Source organism: Dromiciops gliroides, chromosome 2 (assembly GCF_019393635.1).
Source record: "Dromiciops gliroides isolate mDroGli1 chromosome 2, mDroGli1.pri, whole genome shotgun sequence".
NCBI classification, from domain to species: domain Eukaryota; kingdom Metazoa; phylum Chordata; class Mammalia; order Microbiotheria; family Microbiotheriidae; genus Dromiciops; species Dromiciops gliroides.
The window spans coordinates 11,424,946-11,444,212 of NC_057862.1; the positions used below are offsets into that span (position 1 = coordinate 11,424,946).

At 42.1% G+C, this 19,267-nt stretch overlaps 1 protein-coding gene across 1 annotated transcript; it reads right to left on the bottom strand.

Moving 5' to 3' along the window:
• Positions 1–13,519: 13,519 nt before the first annotated feature.
• LOC122738166 (ornithine aminotransferase, mitochondrial-like) lies at positions 13,520–17,457 on the bottom strand. The gene is made up of 9 exons (XM_043980232.1): positions 17,376–17,457; positions 16,201–16,425; positions 15,997–16,092; positions 15,706–15,833; positions 15,112–15,234; positions 14,361–14,489; positions 14,163–14,276; positions 13,820–13,964; positions 13,520–13,680 (listed from the first exon to the last, which is right to left on the bottom strand). The coding sequence occupies exons 1-9, from the start codon at positions 17,455–17,457 to the stop codon at positions 13,520–13,522; spliced, it is 1,203 nt and encodes a 400-aa protein (XP_043836167.1).
• Positions 17,458–19,267: the final 1,810 nt, after the last annotated feature.

The following is a 19,267-nucleotide window of genomic DNA, read 5'->3' on the forward strand; positions in this document are numbered from 1 at the left end:
TTCAGATAAACCCATCCACTCCCAGATAATGCCATAAAAATAGGTATTATGTGTATATGTGAAAATACACACATATATGGAGATAATTTCCCATCCAAGTTCCCAGACCACCAGAAATCTATCTCTGGGTCTCTAGGGGCCCAGACTAGGAACCCCCTTCTAGAGGATTAAAGATCTAGCCCTGGATGCTGCCTCAGTGACCATCTCAGGAACCCCATTCGTTTTAGGGAGGAGAAAGCTGAGACCAACAGAGGGGAAGGAGTCTACCCAAGGCCACATGATAATTCCTTATTGACTTGGTTTGACTTGGAAAGTCTGAAACTACAGGGAGCTGTCTGGACAGTGAAGAGCTGAGGTGTAGATGAAATGGATGTATAGCAATACCACAAAGTGTTTCATGCTTTGATGTTTTAAGTTTCAATTTCCTAAGAAAGGGAGTGGAACAAGAATTACGAATGGCTTTGTCATGGGTTGGGGCTGTTTTCAAAAAATTCAATTGGCTTTTTCCACTGGTGCCCAGAGGAAGGACTCAAAGCTTGCAGGTCCTCTAGCAGGTGGTCAGCAGAGATCTTGGATGGTTGTGTAGGGTTCAGTGCTAGAAAGGCCCTTAGAGATCACCAACGCCCTCTCTGTGTTTTATGGAGAAGGAAAGCAAGGCCTAGAAAGAAGTGATTGATTCCAGGTCACTCAAGCAGCAAGAGCCGGAGCCTGGACTTGAAGCCAGGACCTCGGACTTCCTGGGTCAAGTGCTTTTCCCACTGTACCACGTTAAAGTGCCTTACTTGGCCAGCCCTGATCCCTATTTATAAAGCTACTGAAAATTTCTGGATGAATGAATGAATCAATAGCATTTGTTGAGAGTTTAATGTGTGCCAGCATTGTGGTAAGTGCAGGGAATATAAAGAAAATGTTGAGATAGACCTATTCTCAAGGAGCTCACATTCTATTAGGGAAGGGCAACAAAAGAGATGCCACATGGGGGAGCATGCATTTGTGGGACAGATAGATGGTAAGGTCCAGTGGTCCAGAGAGCGAATAGTACAATTTGGCTTGGAGTGTAGAGGGGAAGATAACTTTGCATCATAACACCTCTTTGTTCTTCTAGCGTTATTTCCATTAATAAAAGCAAATTGTTGATCCAATCGACAAATCATGAGTGGGCATTAATGATGAGGAATCAGCTGCTAGGTCTAGTCTCTAAATGGTGTTGAAATGACATTTCTTCATTTGGGCTTTTGACCTTGATTAACCAGGCAAAACTTGGGACAAAGAGAATTAAAAGGGGTTTGTTTGTTATAAGCACATCTAGGTAATAACACATTGATGGGACGGTTTTAAAGTGGTGTCAGCTTTTATTGGAAACCATTTGAATAGGTCCACCTGAGCAAAAGAGGCTGGGCCTAAAACCATCTCAGTTCCTCCCCAAAGGGGCAAGTACATGTGCCATGGATTGTGTGACAAATGGCAGGCAATACAAAAGCTGTAGAATAGGTGACATTCCCCCCAACACTGATGGGAAAGCAGGGATGGGAACAATGGGTCACTGAGTCACAGAGCTTTCAACAATGGGTTGCTCATCTGATCCTCACTGTAACCTGTGAGACAGGCACGAGAGATGTATGATCTCCCTGTACAGGTGAGGAAACTAAGACTGAGTAATTGATTTGTCAGTGATTTCTCCAGGGTAGTAAGTTGAAAAGAGATGGCACTCCGATTTGAAAAAAGCCTTTGCAAAGCATAACCAACTGAATGTAATCATTCATCAATTGAATAAACCCCTATGGCAAATTTGTGGCACAGACAAAGCCAGTGCTAAAGAACTCCACATTTTCCATCATAACGATCATTATGACAGCATTAGAAGAACCAATTATAATTCAGAAAACCCTGCCCCTTTGGCATGCAGAAAATTAGGGAACCAGTTTAAAAAATGTGGTGTACCCCCAATTCTAGCAATATAAACTCTTATCTTAAATAAGCTTTTCCTTCTACAGGTGAAGAACTTCTCCACCAAAACCACATGGCTCTAACTTCTAGAAAGGGTTATTGAACCTTATTGCTCAGTTTGTAAGGCAATCTATGAACATATTGAGTCTTGCTGATGTTTTATTTCCTCTCGATAAATTGTTTATCACTTCAAGTATTTGTTGTTATTATACTAGATAGAGAATTCATGGACAAGATGGTGTGGTTTACTTGCTTAATGAAGATTCTATAATAATGTTTAATATCATCAGCCATTTACATTTATATGTCATTGTGACTATGTATACTCTGGGCATGGTTTGGGTTTTTTGCCTTTATTACAAGTATATCCTGAGTTATGTAGCATAACACACATTTTTACCATCATGTTGTCTTTGGTGAAATTAATATGAGATTTATGAATTGTGGAAACTTACCATTTCAGCTCTTACACTGAGCTTAACAGAGATGGCTCAACTCTATGATGCAGGCCCTAGAGAGAATATATGTACAACAGAAGGAGAGACAGGTACACATAATATGCCCTGATAGAGGCTGAGAGAACAGCCATGGCTGAGAAGAACAGCCATTCAGCGAAACCTGGGGGCAGGCTTCCCTTAGTCCAAATACATTCAGGAAGTCCATAGTTTGCTGATGATAGCAGCTATGTAGAGCACAATCGCTGGACATAGTTCAGTTTCTTTCTCTCTCCCTCCAAAAATGGCCTGGTGTCATGGTAACTCATGTACCTGTTAACTTAACTTGGCTTTCTTTACTCAGTCTGGTGGCATGGTCAGAATCCATCCACCTGAGGCCTAGCATAATTACTGGATGTCTATGGAACCATGAGATACGGTGTAGTAACCTTCCCATAATATTTTCAGATGTTATCACGGACACATTACTAAATTTGGCCTTGATCCGGACATATGATGGTAAAAAGTGTTAATGATATCATAACTGCCTCAGCTCTGTATTGCATATGAGTATAAGTATCCTCTGCAGGGGGGAATGTAATATGTTATATGTATCAAGTTTAAATTTGTTCTCTATGAGTTATATTTTGGAGCACTCTCACTGTTTAATTTGATCATTGACAATGCTATACTAAAGATTAATGGAAATCCAGCAGTTCAACAGCTAAAGAAGTAGAAGTATCCAGAGACAACCAGAATCCAGATTCCCTGATGGCATCTTAACACTCAGCAAAGACAAGATTTCAAGGACTTTAAATGAACATTTTAATTGTTTCTTTCTGTTACTATATACACCATCTGAAATATGTATTTTCTGCAGAGGCCTTCCCTCTGTAGACATTGTCAAAATGCAAGTCCATGAGGGACTGCCCCTCTGGACAAAATTTTCCTTTTCTTCCTTTCCTATATTGTTATTGGCATATTGTCTGTTAGAATAGGTTATTATATTCTGTTATTTTTTTACTGCGTCATCAAAGAAAAACCCCGTGTTTCTTAATGAAGCAAAAGGGAGGGGCGGCTAGGTGGCACAGTGGATAAGGCACCGGCCCTGGATTCAGGAGTACCTGAGTTCAAATCTGGCCTCAGACACTTGACACTTACTAGCTGTGTGACCCTGGGCAAGTCACTTGACAAAAAAAAAAAAATTTAAAAAAATGAAGCAAAGGGGGGAATGTAAGGAATTAATTGTGATTTGGGGTTTTCATAACCCTATCTTTGCTTCATTATGGTCAGACTAAAAAAAAATGTAGCTTGAAAAGCCCAAGAGAAGATGGGTATATACTTTGGGAGCTAATTGAACAAACAAGAGGAACACTCTGACCACAGGGAACTGTGAGATTTAAAATTGGATATTAGATCATAAATCTCCCCTACTTAACCCTTCCCTTAACTCATCTCCCAGACTAGTAAATGGAAGAAGCTTCTGGTTTTCTAGATAGAGCCTTTATTGTATATAAGGTGTTGTTGATTAGAAGGATAGGAAAACAGAAATACAGTACAAATCGTCTTAAATCTAGGCTTAGTCTATATTCCTTATAAAAACTCACCAAACCGATTTAGGCCACCTTTGGAGTGAGTCAGACCGTCTGTGCCGCGCCGCCCGGCGTCCCGCCAAGCCGGCAAAAAAAGGCTACTCTCCTTCTCTCCACCCCGGAAGTCCCAAAAAACCCGGCAGGCAGTCTGACATGCGCAGCAGGCGCACTGTACCTGGCAGGCAGTCTGACATGCGCAGCAGGCGGACTACCCGGCAGGCAGTCTGACATGCGCAGCAGGCAGACTGTTCATCTCCTCCCCAAAAGGGTGGTCCTTGAAAAACTGGCGTCTTTCAGTTATCCTAACCGACTGTTAAAAACTTTCATATTTTACCACATTTCCCCCCTTTGCTTCCTCAAGAAACGGAATGTTTCCTTGATGGAACAGTAAAAAGAACATAATAACTTTTGCTGACTAATAATATGCGAACAACAATACAGAAAAGGAAGAGAGGAAAGTTTTTGTCCAGAGGGGCGATTTTTTTTTTTTTTCCTCATGAACCGACGCTTTGACATTAGTCTTGCAAAGGGAGAGCCTCTGCAGAGAGTACATGTTACAGATAGTATATAACAGAAAGGAGATAGTAAAAGCTAATAAAGCAAAACAGTTCATATAAAGTCTCTGAGTTCTCTTGTCTTCTTGAAGTGGTAAGATGTCATCAGGAGGAAACTGGATTCTGGTCTGGAAAACTGGATTCTGGACTCTGGTCTGGAAAGCTGGATTATCTTCTTTAACTGTTTGAATTGCTGTATTTTTAAAACCTTAGCATAGCATTGTCAATGATCAAATTAATAAATTCCATTACATTCCCTCCTTTATATGGTTAGACTTGTAATAGAGGGTTGAGGTAGTTATGCAATGTGTAACACTTTTTACCACCATGTGTCTGGATCAAAGCCAAATTTAGTATGTGTTCATGACACCTGAAAATGTTATGGAAAGGTTATCATACCATATCTCATGGTTCTGAGACAGCCAGTGATTGTGCTAGGCCACAGGTGAATTCAACTGAGATAAAAAGATAAATAAGTTCAGTTAAATTAGGTTAAATTAGGAGGGAGAGAGGATGAATACTGGACTGTGCCTAGTAATTGTGCTCTACATAGTCACCATCATAAGCAAACCATGGACTTACGTATACCTGTCTCTCCTTTTGTTGCACATATATTCTCTCCAGGGCCTGCATCAGAGTTCACAGCAAGTTAGTCTCTGAAATGATAAGTTTCCATATTTCTGAAATCTCATTAATTTCACCAAAGACAATATGATGGTAAAAATGTGTGCTATGCTGCATAACTGAGAATATATTAGTGATATATACAATAATTCCAAACCATACCCAGAGTATAATGACATATAAATAATAAACGAATGTAAATAGCTGATTATATTAGACATTGTTACATAATCTTCTTTTAGACATTATTACATAATCTTCTTTTAGCAATTAGACCACATCATCTTATACATGAATTCTCTAGTATAACAGTAGCAGATACTTAAAGTGGTGATTAATTCATCAAAAAGAAATAAGACTTCAATAAGCAAGATTCAATATTCAATAGCATATACTTAAAATGCCTTTGAAAAGTCACTTAGTTTACAAAATCGGGTTTTTAAAGAAAAGCAAAAGAAACAAAAGTAAAAAAAAAAACAAAGCAAAACCAAAAACCAAAAATAAAAGGCAAAAGATTCGGTAAGCACCCTTTTGTGCTCTTAAAGAATTTAAAGGTGTGGTGAATTCCAGGTCTTTTCAGTGCCTTTCAAAAGTCAAAACAAAACAAAAAGCAAAAAGGATAAAATAAAAAAAAAAATAGGTATAGGGTAGGGAAAAGGGTGGGAGAAATTGAGGTGGGCCAGAAAACTAGGCCATGTGCTTCAGTGCTTTTGCCTGTGGAAGGAAATGCTTGTTAAATTTTAAGGTATTTAAGCTGCTAGAGTTTGGGGTATGCCACATTGTTTTAACTGGTTCCCCAATTCTCTGCATGCCAAAGTGGCAGGGGTTTCTGAATTGTCATTGATCTTTCTAATGCTGTCATAATGTTCTTTATGGTAGAAAATGTGGAGTTCTCTAGCATCAGTTTTGTCTGTGCCACTGATTTTCAATAAAGGCTGATTTAATTGATGAACCACAACATTCAGCTGATGCTGCTTAGCAAATGCTACAATTGAATCATTTCCTCCCCACTTTCCAAATTTCTTTAATTCATCAACATATTCTTCAAAAGGGGAGTCATTTACTATAAAAGACTCAAACTCTTGTCTATGGTTAATCATATAAGAAGCAGCTTCTTGTCTGTGTCTGAGATGATTTCTACAGTGACCTTCTAGCTGGTCTGCTAAAGCCCTAAAAAGGCAATTTCCGTCTCCTGATACTTTACGAAGACTGAGTCCCAAAGCATTTAACTGATCAGTGGGATTATTAAATGGGAACTGCCTTTTTCCTCTGAACTCTCTTTGCTCTTTAACAGTTGCTATCTTTAGGGTTTTTACCTCTTTAGCGTCTACCTCAGGTCTATCTGAAATCTCTTCACCTATGAATGGTGCAGGCTTTATATGAGAGCAATGAATCCATGAGTCTTTTTCACCAATTTTAATGGCAGTAGGAGTTGTCAATAATACCTGAAAAGGTCCTTCCCAGGCAGGTTGAGTTCCACTGGTTTTCTGAAAATTCTTTACATATATTTTATCTCCTGGGTTGAAGTTATGCAATGAAAAGTCTAATGGTCCTGCCTGGACCACAGCTCCTGCCTCATGGAGTTCACGTAGCCTGGTCTGTAATTCCTGTATATAGGAAGCAACAGAAGTATCACCTCCCACCAGTGATGTATAAACTGGGGAAAAAGTTTTAGCTTGGATAGGAGGGTGACCAAAAAGCATTTCATAAGGAGATATATGAAGTTCTCCTCTTGGTCTACTTCGTAGATAGAATAATGCCAATGGTAGAACATCAGGCCATTTCAAATGGGTTTCAGTACATAATTTGCCAATCATACTCTTAAGCTCTTTATTCATACGTTCGACTTGGCCTGAACTTTGTGGATGGTAGGGCGTGTGGAATTTTGGAGTCACTCCCAAGAAAGAATAGATTTGGGATAAAATCGAATCAGTGAAATGTGTGCCTTTGTCAGAATCGATGCGGGCTGGTGGGCCAAAACGAGGTACTATCTCTTTAAGAAGAATTTTGGCAACAAAGGCAGCTGTGGCTCGGGGGCTGGGAAAGGCCTCCACCCACCGAGTGAGCTGATCAACTATAACAAGGCAAAATTTATAATGTCCTGCTTTTGGCATAGTAATATAATCAATTTGTAAGTGCTCAAAAGGTGTATATGCTAGAGGACGCCCTCCATAAGCTTTGGCCTTAAAAGCATACTGATTATAAGACTGACATGTGGAGCAGCCCGAGCAGATTCGAGATGCTGTATTAGTCACACCTGGTGCTATCCAGGTTCTCTTAATAGAGTCTACAATGCCTTGTGTACCAAAATGGCCTTTTCTGTGAACAGAGAGGCATACCTGGTGGTAGAATTTCCGGGGAAGAAATGGCTTACCTTCCGGAGACACCCAGATGCCATTGATCTGTTTCGCCTTAAATTTCTTTTTCCACTTTTCTACTTCAGAATCGTCATAGGTTAGGTTGGAAGGAATATCCTCAGAAGGTGAAAGGTTAAATACATGTTCAGGAGCTTCTAATGCAGCTAGCTTGGCTGCAGAATCGGCTCGTGCATTTCCCTTTGAAACAGGATCACTATTCCCTGTGTGGGCAGGGCAATGTACAACGGCTAGGGAAGAAGGCAGTTTTAGGGCATCTAAGAGGTCCTTGATAAGGTCCCCATTGGCAATAGCCTTGCCCGAGGATGTTAGAAAGCCTCGTTGACGCCAAATCATACCAATAAAGTGGCATATGCCAAAGCCATATTTCGAGTCAGTAAAAATGGTGGCACTCTTATCTTTAGCTATATTACAGGCCTGTGTAAGAGCCACAAGTTCAGCAGCCTGTGCACTAAAATGGGAAGGCAGAGAAGCTGCCCAGAGGGTGTCATAATCAGAAACTACAGCAGCTCCAGTAAAACGGGTTCCCTCTCTCATAAATGAGGAACCATCTGTATAGAGGACAAGATCAGGATTTTCTAAAGGTGTATCAAAAAGATCATCACGGGGTTTTTCAGCCATATCAACTAAAGAAGCACAGTCATGCAACGGTTCCCCCGAGAATGGTAAATTAGGGAGTAGTGTTGCTGGATTAAGAACTGTGCAGCGTTTTAAAGTGATATTCTCATTACCTAACAGGGTTATTTCATACTTAGCCAGCCTTTGATCTGAAAAGGCTTGTGTCCTGTGACGTAGTAAGAGAGCCTCCACTTCGTGAGGGCATTGCACAGTTAGAGGGTTACCTAGGACCAAATCAGAGGCTTTTTCTACCAAAAGCGCTGTGGCCGCCACTGCTCTAAGGCAAGGTGGCGCTCCAGCCGCTACAGGGTCCAGCTGAATTGAATAGTAGGCTATAGGACGTTGGTTAGGCCCCAGTGACTGAGTCAGGACTCCAGAAGCCACCCCCCTTTGTTCATGCACAAAGAGAGTGAAAGGCTTACTATAATCTGGCAGTCCTAGGGCAGGTGCTGATAACAAGGCCCGTTTTAATTCTTTTATGGCTGAGAGATGCTGGGGATCCAACTGTAAACTGTCTGGAACAGAACTTTTTGTAAGAGCTATGAGGGGTTTAGTAATTTCACCAAAAGAGGGTATCCATTGTCTACAGTACCCAGCTGCTCCCAGAATGGCTCTCAACTGCCTCTTAGTAGTGGGGGCAGAGAGTTGTTGAATGGCCTGGACTCTTTTAGAAGAGACAGAGCGAGTTCCAGCAGCCAAAATAAATCCTAAATATTCTACCTGGGGCAAACACCATTGTACCTTTGTCTTGGAAACCTTGTGTCCTCTCTTGTGCAGCTCCAGCAGTAAGTGACGGCTATCTTCCTGACAAATTTCAGCATTAGGAGAGGCCAAAAGTAAGTCATCAACATACTGTACTAGTATGGAGCCCTTAAAGGTAATAGAGGCCAGATCCTGCTGTAAAATTTGGGAAAATAATGTGGGACTGTCTACAAATCCCTGTGGGAGTCTAGTCCAGGTCCACTGTCTATTTTTCCAGGTAAAAGCAAATAAATATTGGAAGTCCTCATGTACTGGTATGGAGAAAAAGGCAGAGCAAAGGTCTACCACTGTGAAACATGTAGATTCATAGGGAATCGATGAAATTATCGTAGCCGGGTTTGGAACTATGGAATGTCTAGGAATAACATAATTATTAATCGCTCTAAGATCTTGCACAAAACGATAAACAGGTTTACCATCTGGCCCAGGCTTGGGTTTTTTAACTGGCAAAATGGGAGTATTGCATGGAGAGTGATGACATGGAATAATAATACCCTGGCTTTTCAAAGCCTCAATTATAGGGGTGATCCCTTCTATTGCTTCCCTAGACAATGGATACTGTGGAATGGAGGGGGGTGGTCCCCCCTTAACTTTAAAGGTAACAGGCATGGCAGACTTAAGGAGCCCCACCTCATTAGGGGATGAGGCCCATAAAGACTCAGGAATGTCAGAGGGGATTTTGGATACCTCCCCTGCTGTTCCTTGAGCTTCTGTAAGTAAAATTGGTAATAAATGAACAGTATCCTCTGGCAATTGTAAGGAGACAGCCCCATCTGGAGCACAAGATATGGTTGCTCTAAGCTTGCAAAGGAGATCACGACCTAATAAATTTACAGGGGCATCAGGCATGAGTAAAAATGAATGTTCCACTGTTAAGGGCCCCATAGATACCATGCGAGGATTCAATTTTGCCACTCTCTGGCTCTTTCCTGAGACTCCCACTACATTCAAAAATCCTACAGGTCTACACCCAGCATCTGGTTTGCTTACTAATACTGATTTAGAGGCTCCTGTGTCTAGCAGACAATCATAATAAGTCTCCCCCACTTTTAAGGTGACATGTGGTTCATTACTCTGGGGAGGTGAATGGACTGGCACAAGTGCATTCAAAAAATCCGGATCTGGGAATATATGGCTTTCATTATCTATGTTCCATTCCTCCCCAAGACACCATCATTCCTGTGTCCTCTTCTGAGGGGGGTCTTGGTTACCATTATTCTGGTACTGCCTTTCTGTATTCCTCCAAAAAGATCTATTTCTATTTTGATTTCGCCTGTAATTAGAATTAGAATTTCTTCTCCAAGTCCTACACTCTCTCAATTCATGCCCCTCCTTACGACAGTAACAACACACCTTAGTGTCCTTGTTCCAGTGTCCACATGGCTGACTAGGAATCGCTGGTGCCAGAATGCTCTGTTTAGGGTGATCTGGATCTTCCTCACGTGAGTCAAAGACATAATTTGCAAGTTCCTTAATTCTATCTACTGAGAGATTTCTCCAGTCTGGACATTGTTTCAGAAAGTATCTGCGTATTTCTGGCAGTGAATTATAAACAAATGTGTTGAGAATGATACAGGAATCTCTTAAATCTACTGGATCCAATCTGGTGTACTGTCTAGCGGCCTCACAAAGTCTATCATAAAATCTGTTTGGTCTTTCATTAGCCTCCTGAGGTAGGCTTAAAAATTTCTGCCAGTTTTCCGGTTTTCTAGAGCAAGATTCCATTCCCTTCAGAAGTGTTTCTCTAGCATCTTTTAATCTTTGGAAATCCCTATCATCATTATAATTCCACTCTGGATCCTTTAGAGGCCATTCCACATCGGCCTTACCTTTCGCAACAAGGGCATTTCCTGCTGAGATAATATCTGTAATCTCAGTTGGGGACAGTAAAGTTTCCAAAAGGCAAGTAACATCAGCCCAACTGGGTTGATATGCATTAAATATAGTCCTTAACTGTGAAATTACAGTGTTTGGATTTTTCTCAAAACTAGGGATGATTGATTTCCATGCGCTCAAGTCACTTGGTCTAAAGGGGCTATATTTTCTGACTTGAATTGGCACTCCCTTCTTACTATGTTCTATAGCTTCCTGCAGAGGGAGTAGTTTCTGCTGATCTGATTCTGAACTTGGATCATCTCTAGTAGAAACAGCCATTTTGAGGTCTCTCTCCATATGTGAGAGTTTCCCCCACATCATAACAATGATAATAACAAAAACAATGATAATAACAAAAACAAAAAAAAAACAACAAAAAAAAATAAAATCCTTAGTCGTATGAACTATGGATGTGGTATTAAAAGGTATTTCAATTGCAGGCATAAAATTTCTACTTATATTAAACGTATTTTCCCAAAGATTCTCACGTATACTATTATACAAAAAACCTTTTGCTGCCTGAATGAGGAAAAAACCAATAATGTTATGAAGGACCATTGAGTAAACTATTCCTCTAAGTCGGGATGTTATGCTGTCCCAATACATTCCGATGAGAAAAATCAAAGGGATGGTAGAATATTCTAGCATCTTGCCCTTTAAACTGGGCTGGCTTTTCTGTTTAAAGCAAGACTTTTAGAGGCTTAAAGTCTTTAAGGGAGATTAGACAAAGGGAAAGTCCGCGGGGGGGGGGGGGGGGTATTTGGAAAATCCACCGAATTAGCCGGCTTATGGCCAAACTAGGGAGGGTGGGAGGGTCCTTAAGGTCCCTTCGGGGTCGCCAAACTGTGAGATTTAAAATTGGATATTAGATCATAAATCTCCCCTACTTAACCCTTCCCTTAACTCATCTCCCAGACTAGTAAATGGAAGAAGCTTCTGGTTTTCTAGATAGAGCCTTTATTGTATATAAGGTGTTGTTGATTAGAAGGATAGGAAAACAGAAATACAGTACAAATCGTCTTAAATCTAGGCTTAGTCTATATTCCTTATAAAAACTCACCAAACCGATTTAGGCCACCTTTGGAGTGAGTCAGACCGTCTGTGCCGCGCCGCCCGGCGTCCCGCCAAGCCGGCAAAAAAAAGGCTACTCTCCTTCTCTCCACCCCGGAAGTCCCAAAAAACCCGGCAGGCAGTCTGACATGCGCAGCAGGCGCACTGTACCTGGCAGGCAGTCTGACATGCGCAGCAGGCGGACTACCCGGCAGGCAGTCTGACATGCGCAGCAGGCAGACTGTTCATCTCCTCCCCAAAAGGGTGGTCCTTGAAAAACTGGCGTCTTTCAGTTATCCTAACCGACTGTTAAAAACTTTCATATTTTACCACAGAACATTTATTGAAACTAACTAAAAACCTCCCCATATAGCTCCCCACATGAGTTCACATGGGTGTGGCCAGATTATAATGGAGACAGCCCACGTGGGTGCGCTGAGCCGACTGGAGACTCAGCATGACTAAGAAGTACCCTGCCCCCTTCCTGTGGAAGGGAGAATTAGAGACAGAGGCAGCTAGAGGAATAGGGCGAGGGGAGTTTTCCTGAGGAGAGTTTTGGGGAAGGAAGGTAGACAGTTAGAGGAGCTGTTGGTGTTTTGACCTTCAGACAAGAACAGAGGAAACTGCAAGCTAATTCTCCTCGGAACTACAGATTTCAGTGGTGGCGAGTTTGTGTTTTTGAGGCAAAGCTAGCTCTTTGGAGCTGGCCAGGCTGGAGGCAGATTCGGGGTGCCTGGGGCCTTTTTACCCCAGAGATTTATATATTGTTCCTAGCTCTATGAACCTCACTTGTGTTTTAAATTTGTTCCCATTAATAAATGTTTTGTGTTTTTGAAAGAGATTGTTAATTTCTTTTCTTACCCCAATATTAAGGCGAGCCGGCCCAATTAATCTTCCCATACTAAATTTGGCCCCTTACAGTCAAGAAATCACTAGTGAACAGACATCTTAAATAAAGACACTTTGAGACTTTATTTTTAGTTGTAAACAGAATTTCAAAGTGTAAGAAAAGGCTGCAGAGTTTAGAACAGCAGCTGATGGTGGGGCCGGCCCCACAAAAATAAAGACCCTCCCCCACCCCCAGGCACTGGTGTTGGTGAGCTTCAGGTCGGCTTCTGACTTTCTCTTCCTAGGTGTTGGATGAACAAGTTCATGAACCAAACATCCGCCCCTGGACTTTCCTGATTCTCACTTGAAGTGAAGCAAATCTTCCGTTTAATAATAAAAGTTTCAAAATACAAGTTTTTGTGCCTTTCTTATTCTACAAGGTGGCAAAAGTTGATAAAAATGTATAAACAGAACATACAACATTACATGTTTCAGGCTCGGTGGCCTAATACTTTCGTCATTTTAAAGATGTTAGGCACATACATGGTGTCAGCCCATTTAATAGATTAGAAAAGATCAGTTACTTCAGTACGATCTTCTCAGTTAAAAAACAGCAAAGTGCAACATGATTCCTTTTTTTTTTTGAAAAGTTAGAACAAAAATAAAACTCTTTAAGATGTTGTTGTAAGTGCACTGATCATCATGCCGCTCACCCTGAGCAGGGGCTTTCAGCCACATAAATATACCTCCTGCTTCCACCCAGCTACCTATTTATACTGTGGAAAACAAACAATCCTCTGAAAAACAAAATGGTCTAGCCAGCTGCCAATTATGATAGTATTTTATGTAATAAACCATCTTTAGAAAGAAGAAATAGTCTTCTTGATAATTTCTGCAGCCTCTCGGATTTCATGTTCCTTGATCACAAGGGGTGGCAACAGCCGGATGATATTGCCATGGGTAGGTTTGGCCAGAAGCCCATTGGCACAGAGGCGAAGACACACAGTCCAAGCGGTGAAATCTAAAGAGAAAAGTAAAAGTACAGTTTTATGAGAGACACCACCATCTGTTAATCAAATCAAGCCCTCTAAATTTTAGATCTTCCTAAACCCCACTTCCCCCTTAAGTGGAATTTCCATCACAAGTGTATGCCTCCATACCTTTGGTCTCCTTGATAATCATAGCATTGAGCAAACCTTTCCCTCTGATTTCTGACACAATGCTAGAGGGCAGGTTCTCAAGTTCTCTTCTAAAAATATTGCCCATCTTGTGGGCATTTTCTGGCAATCTCTCCTCCTCCAAAACCTTTAACACACAAACACACACATCAATTAGGGCCCAACACTTTTTAAGGCAGATTAATATGAATGAGGATATAATGGCCCCCTCCAGGTCAAGGCTGTGGCGGGGGGGCTCATATAAGTCAGCCGACTGGGACCTTTTTACATGTTCCACCCTCAATTAAATGTACTTGAAGATGCCAGCTCTCAGAGCATGTCATACCTTTAGGGATGCTATGGCCACTCTGCAGGCCACAGGAAAACCACCAAAAGTTGATCCATGCTCCCCTGGCTTCAGGGTTGACATGATTTCGCTATTACATAATACAGCTGATACCTAGAAAGAAAGAGGGCATTGTCAAAGTGTCTTCTCCAAAGCCAGGATTGACTTTAGTACACAGGGAGGAGGGTGAAAGCTTACAGGGCATACACCTCCGGAAAGAGATTTCCCTAGTAAGAGAATGTCAGGCTTCACATTTTCATGATTAACAGCTAGCCACTTTCCAGTTCTGCCCAGGCCACTTTGTATTTCATCAGCAATCAACAAAACCTAAAAGGAAAACAAATTTCTGGGTTAGTTACAGAGCCTGAGGAACCAAACCCAATCCCAGTTTATCAGTGGAATGAGGTTCTCAGGGGGAGAGCCTTTGCTGATTTACAAGGTGAGGCCTGGCCCAGGTGGATGGGCAGTGTCCCTAAATATCAAAAATGTCTCTAAAAACCAAAGAACTGTCCCAGACAGCCCAGTTCTGCAGCCTCACTGCTTTTGTCTGTTCTAATGACCTGTTTCATCTCACGTCATCTTCTCATCCTTGTTTAAGACTGCTGTCTCTGTCTGTCCCCTAGCCACCATGTTGTTAAAAATGGAAGTGGCAGCAGAGAATTCCTCCCCAAACTAAGAGTTAGAAATTATCAGCAAAGATCAGGATTATTCTGATCAAATGGCTACACCAGACAAAGATCCCCTGGGATCAAAGCAGCCTGCAGCTGGCTGGGCCTACAGGTGACTCACTGCATCATCCATCAGCTTATGGTAGCTCAAGGGCATGAGCATCATTTAAGAATCAAGGCCCTCAGGTAAGGATAGCTATGCCTTTAGATTTTCCTGAGCACCTCCACCTGCTCTGGGCCCCAGCAGGAGGGCTGCTGGTTCCCCAGTCAGCATTACTCACATTATACTTTGTGCACAGATCTCTGACTCCCGACAGGTATCCAGGATCGGGGACGATGACCCCAGCTTCCCCTTGTATCGGCTCCACCATGAAAGCAGCCACGTTGGGATCCTGAAGGGCACTCTAGGCCGAGTTGGGAAGAGAAAAGGGGAATCACTACAGTGCCACCCCACTCCTTTCCCTCTCTGAGATTCAGATTGGAAGGCTGCAGTGCAGGGCCCCTGTGCATCAGAAAACTTGGCTGGGAAGACATGTTACAGGGTCACTGATGCAGATTCATCTGCCAGTTCAATCAAGCAGGAGCTCTGGAGGCCTGACTCCCCCCCCACCACCACCCCTGCCCCTCAGTTAGTCTGTGTTACAGGTGCTGTCCACAACACACAGACCACAGCCCATTGTTCTAAATTAGCTCCAGATACACAAACCCAGGCTTGCAATGAGCTCAGTAACAGAAGAGCCTCATTGTATTGCAGTTTGACATGGCAGAGCTCAAAGCCCAAACACCCTGGGCCTCTAGCTACCTCCTGCCAAAAGAGGCTGAGAAACTGCCCTTCCCCACTCCAGTGTGTCAGACTATAAAGGCAAAAACACCACCTCAAGAGCACTCAAGTCATTGTAGGGGATGATGTCAAAACCCGGCATAAAAGGCCCAAAATCCTCGTAACACTTTGAATCTGATGAACTCGAAATGGCAGCTAATGATCGGCCCCAGAAGTTCCCAACTGCAGAGAAGAAAAACAGAATCGATTATTTCAACAAAATCCAAACATTCAAAAACAAGACAATTTCCCCCTAAAAAGTAAAAAAAAAAGCCCAAGGTTCCAATGAATAAAAAAGAAATATTGTACCAAAAGACAATAATACACACCCAGCAACTAGACATACCCGGGAAAATAATTTTTGCTTGATGTTTAAGAACTCCCTTGACAGAGTATGCCCATTTTCTTGCTAATTTACATGCGGTGTCTCCAGCCTCAACACCTTTTTCATGGGTTTAAAAAAAAAAGATTTTCATTAAGTTCCCCATCAATCCAGTCAAAAATGAAAAAATTATTTCTCATCATAAAGATGTTAGATTCATCATCTTACCTGAGTTCATAGGAAGAACTTTATCATAACAGAACATAGATGTCACATATTGGGCAAAATCACCCACTTCTGTATTATACAAAGCTCTGGTCGTCATGGACAATGTTGAGGCTTGCCTTATCAGGGCCTCCACAATTTTAGGGTGGCAGTGCCCTTGGTTTAAAGCACCAAAACCACTAATAAAATCAAAATAGCGTTTGCCTTCGACGTCCCATACGTATACACCTAGAATAGGAAAGATTATGTTATGATGTTACCAGAGAGTGTGCAGTTCTCCAAGGGATGGCACCACACAGCCATGGTTCACAGCAGACATTCAGATGGGTTCTGGCACCCAAAATAATGAATGTGAGGAATTTATCTAGCGAACTCAAATACCCAGATCAACAAGGAAGATAGATAAATCAGGGGGCACATGTCATAGATGACTGATGTCACCTTCTGATTTAGTCTTAATAAATTGACAAAGCATCAAGCTTATGGACAGAGCAGCCACACTGATACCCAAACAAAAATGCACCTCTCTTTTCACATCACACACACACACACACACACACACACACACACACACACACACATGCCAGAAATGGATGCTGGTATCTCATTAGAAAAAGTTCATGTGCTGAGGGGCTGTGTCATAATCCTTCCCCTCTGGCTTTTCCCAGGGAGAGGCAGAAGCTTCATCATCACAAGGGTGGTTTTGGGGACAAACAGGGAGTTTGAGCACAGAATTCTGGCTGTTGTGAAGGGGGCCCTTTGTGGCTACAGGGAAAGGAGGGATGCCAGAGGGGATGTTAGAGCACAGGGAAGGTAACTGAGGAAGCGCTAAACTCAACCCTAAGAAGGAGCAAGCTGGAGCAATGGGACAAACACAATATCACTGGGATGTTCATTCACTAATTGGGGCTCCCTGGCATCCCAATTTTGACCTAAAAAGACTACAGGGTCAACTGGGTTGGGTTGAGCAAAGCCAGCTTTTAACCTGCAGCTAAGAGTCCAGAGGTTGAACCCTCTAGTGGTTAGAATGAACTGAGCAAAGTCCCACCGCAATTTCCCCCCACATCTCCAGAATAATCTGTTCTCCTTGTCAGAAGTCCCTCAATTCTACCTCCATGAACTCCTCACCCACCCAGAGCAGGCCACAGTGTCGAGAACAGGGTTCACTTGAAACTCACCTTTTCCTTTTTCCAGGACAACCGGAATAGGACGTGCAAGAGGGATGCAGAATTTTGCTTCTCTAGCAAAAATATATTCCATGTACAGAGAACCAGAGGAGTCGGGGCAGGCAAACAATGGAGTTCCTGAGTGAAAATCTCGTCTAAATAAATTCGATGATAGTTTTGAAAACAACATTTTCTCTTTCGAGAAAATTGGACTTAACCTATGGAGAAAAGAGAAGGGGACATTAACAACCACTGCCCCACACTACCACCATATACCTAGGAATCTGTGATGGGACTAACTACTGTTGTGTGGTGCTGACACAACTGCAGCTGCAGTCATCTTGGCAAACCTCATGCCAACTTGGAAGGAGGGACACAGAGGTAAGAAGCCCCAGAACTTCAGATGACAAAGAAGGAACCTGCTCTATGAAAATCTACTAAACTGCACCAAACACAGATGGCTGGAGCACAAAGAGACCTACATATTCATCAAGCTGGAAAAGCTTTTGGAAGATTGCACTAAATGCAAGAAGCCATCATACCTTGTTGGGTCTGATGAACTATATGTATCAGATGTTCGACCCCTGTAGTTCTGAGCTGCAATGAAGAAAAACAGAATCAATTATTACAACAAAATCTAAACATTTAACAACACAATTTTCCCCTAAAAAAGTAAAAAAAAGCCAAATGTACAATGGATAAAAAGGAAACCTAGTAAAAAAGACTAAGTAATATACACCCAACAGCTTGACATACCTGGAGAAATAATCTTATCTTCATGTTCAAGATCTCCCTTGACAGTGTTCCCCCACCTTCCAGATAATTTGCAGGCTGTTTCTCCAGCTTCCATGACTTTTTCATGGGTTTAAAAAAAAATTTTCATTAAGTTCCCCATCAATCCGGTCAGAATTCTTTTTCATCATGAAGATTTGTTATTAGATTCATCATCTTACCTGAATTCATAGGAAGAATCTTGTGACATTGGAATATAGATGTCACATATTGGGCATAATCATGCAATTCCTTATAACAGAAAGCTCTGGTAGTCATGGACAACGTAAAGGCCTGCCTTGTTAGAACTCTTCCAATTTTTGGGTGGTGGTATCCTTGGTTTAGAGTACCGAAGGCAATTGAAAAATCAAAATAGCGTCTCCCTTCCCCATCCCATACGGAAATGCCTAGAAGGAAAGATTATTTTATGAGGTTACCAGAGAGTGTGCAGTTTTCCAAGTGATGGCACGGCGCAGCCAATTCAAACAAGTTCTAGCACCCAAAATAATGTGAGAGGAACAACAACAAGGAAGATATATAAATCAGGGGGCACATGTCATGGATGACTGATGTCATTTTCTGATTTAGTGTTAATAAGGTGACAAAGAAAGTCAAGCTAGGTGGCACAGTGGATAAAGCATGGGCCCTGGATTCAGGAGGACCTGAGTTCAAATTTGACCTCAGACACTTGATACTTACTAGCTGTGTGACCCTGGGCAAGTCACTTAACCCTCATTGCCCCGCCCCCCCAAATAAAAGATGATAACAAAGCATCAAGTTTATGGACAGAGCACCCACACTGATACAAAACAAAAACACATCTCTCTTTTCACATAACACACACACATACCAGAAATGAATGCTGGTATCTTCATCAGAAAAAATTAATGTGCTGTGTCATAATCCTTACCCTCTGGCTTTTTCCAGGAAGGGGCAGAGGCTCCATCACAAGGATGGTTTTGTGGGGACAAACGGAGTTTGAGCACAGAATGTTGGCTACTGGGAAAGGAGGGATGCCACAGGGGATGTCAGAGCACAAGGAAGGAAACTGAGGAAGCGCTAAACTCAACCCAAGAGGGAGCAAGCTGGAGCAATGGGACAAACACAACATGTCGATGGTTCATTCACTAACT

What these genes read in the sequence shown, in the direction of transcription:
- LOC122738166 (XM_043980232.1), bottom strand. Translation starts at nt 17,457, where the DNA reads ATGGAATATATTTTTGCTAGAGAAGCAAAATTCTGCATCCCTCTTGCA. An exon ending in AGCAAAAATTATTTTCCCGG is followed by an intron (nt 15,834 to 15,996) that starts GTATGTCTAGTT and finishes TCTTCTCTGCAG; the next exon opens with TTGGGAACTTCTGGGGCCGA. An exon ending in TTTCCGGAGGTGTATGCCCT is followed by an intron (nt 14,277 to 14,360) that starts GTAAGCTTTCAC and finishes CTTTCTTTCTAG; the next exon opens with GTATCAGCTGTATTATGTAA.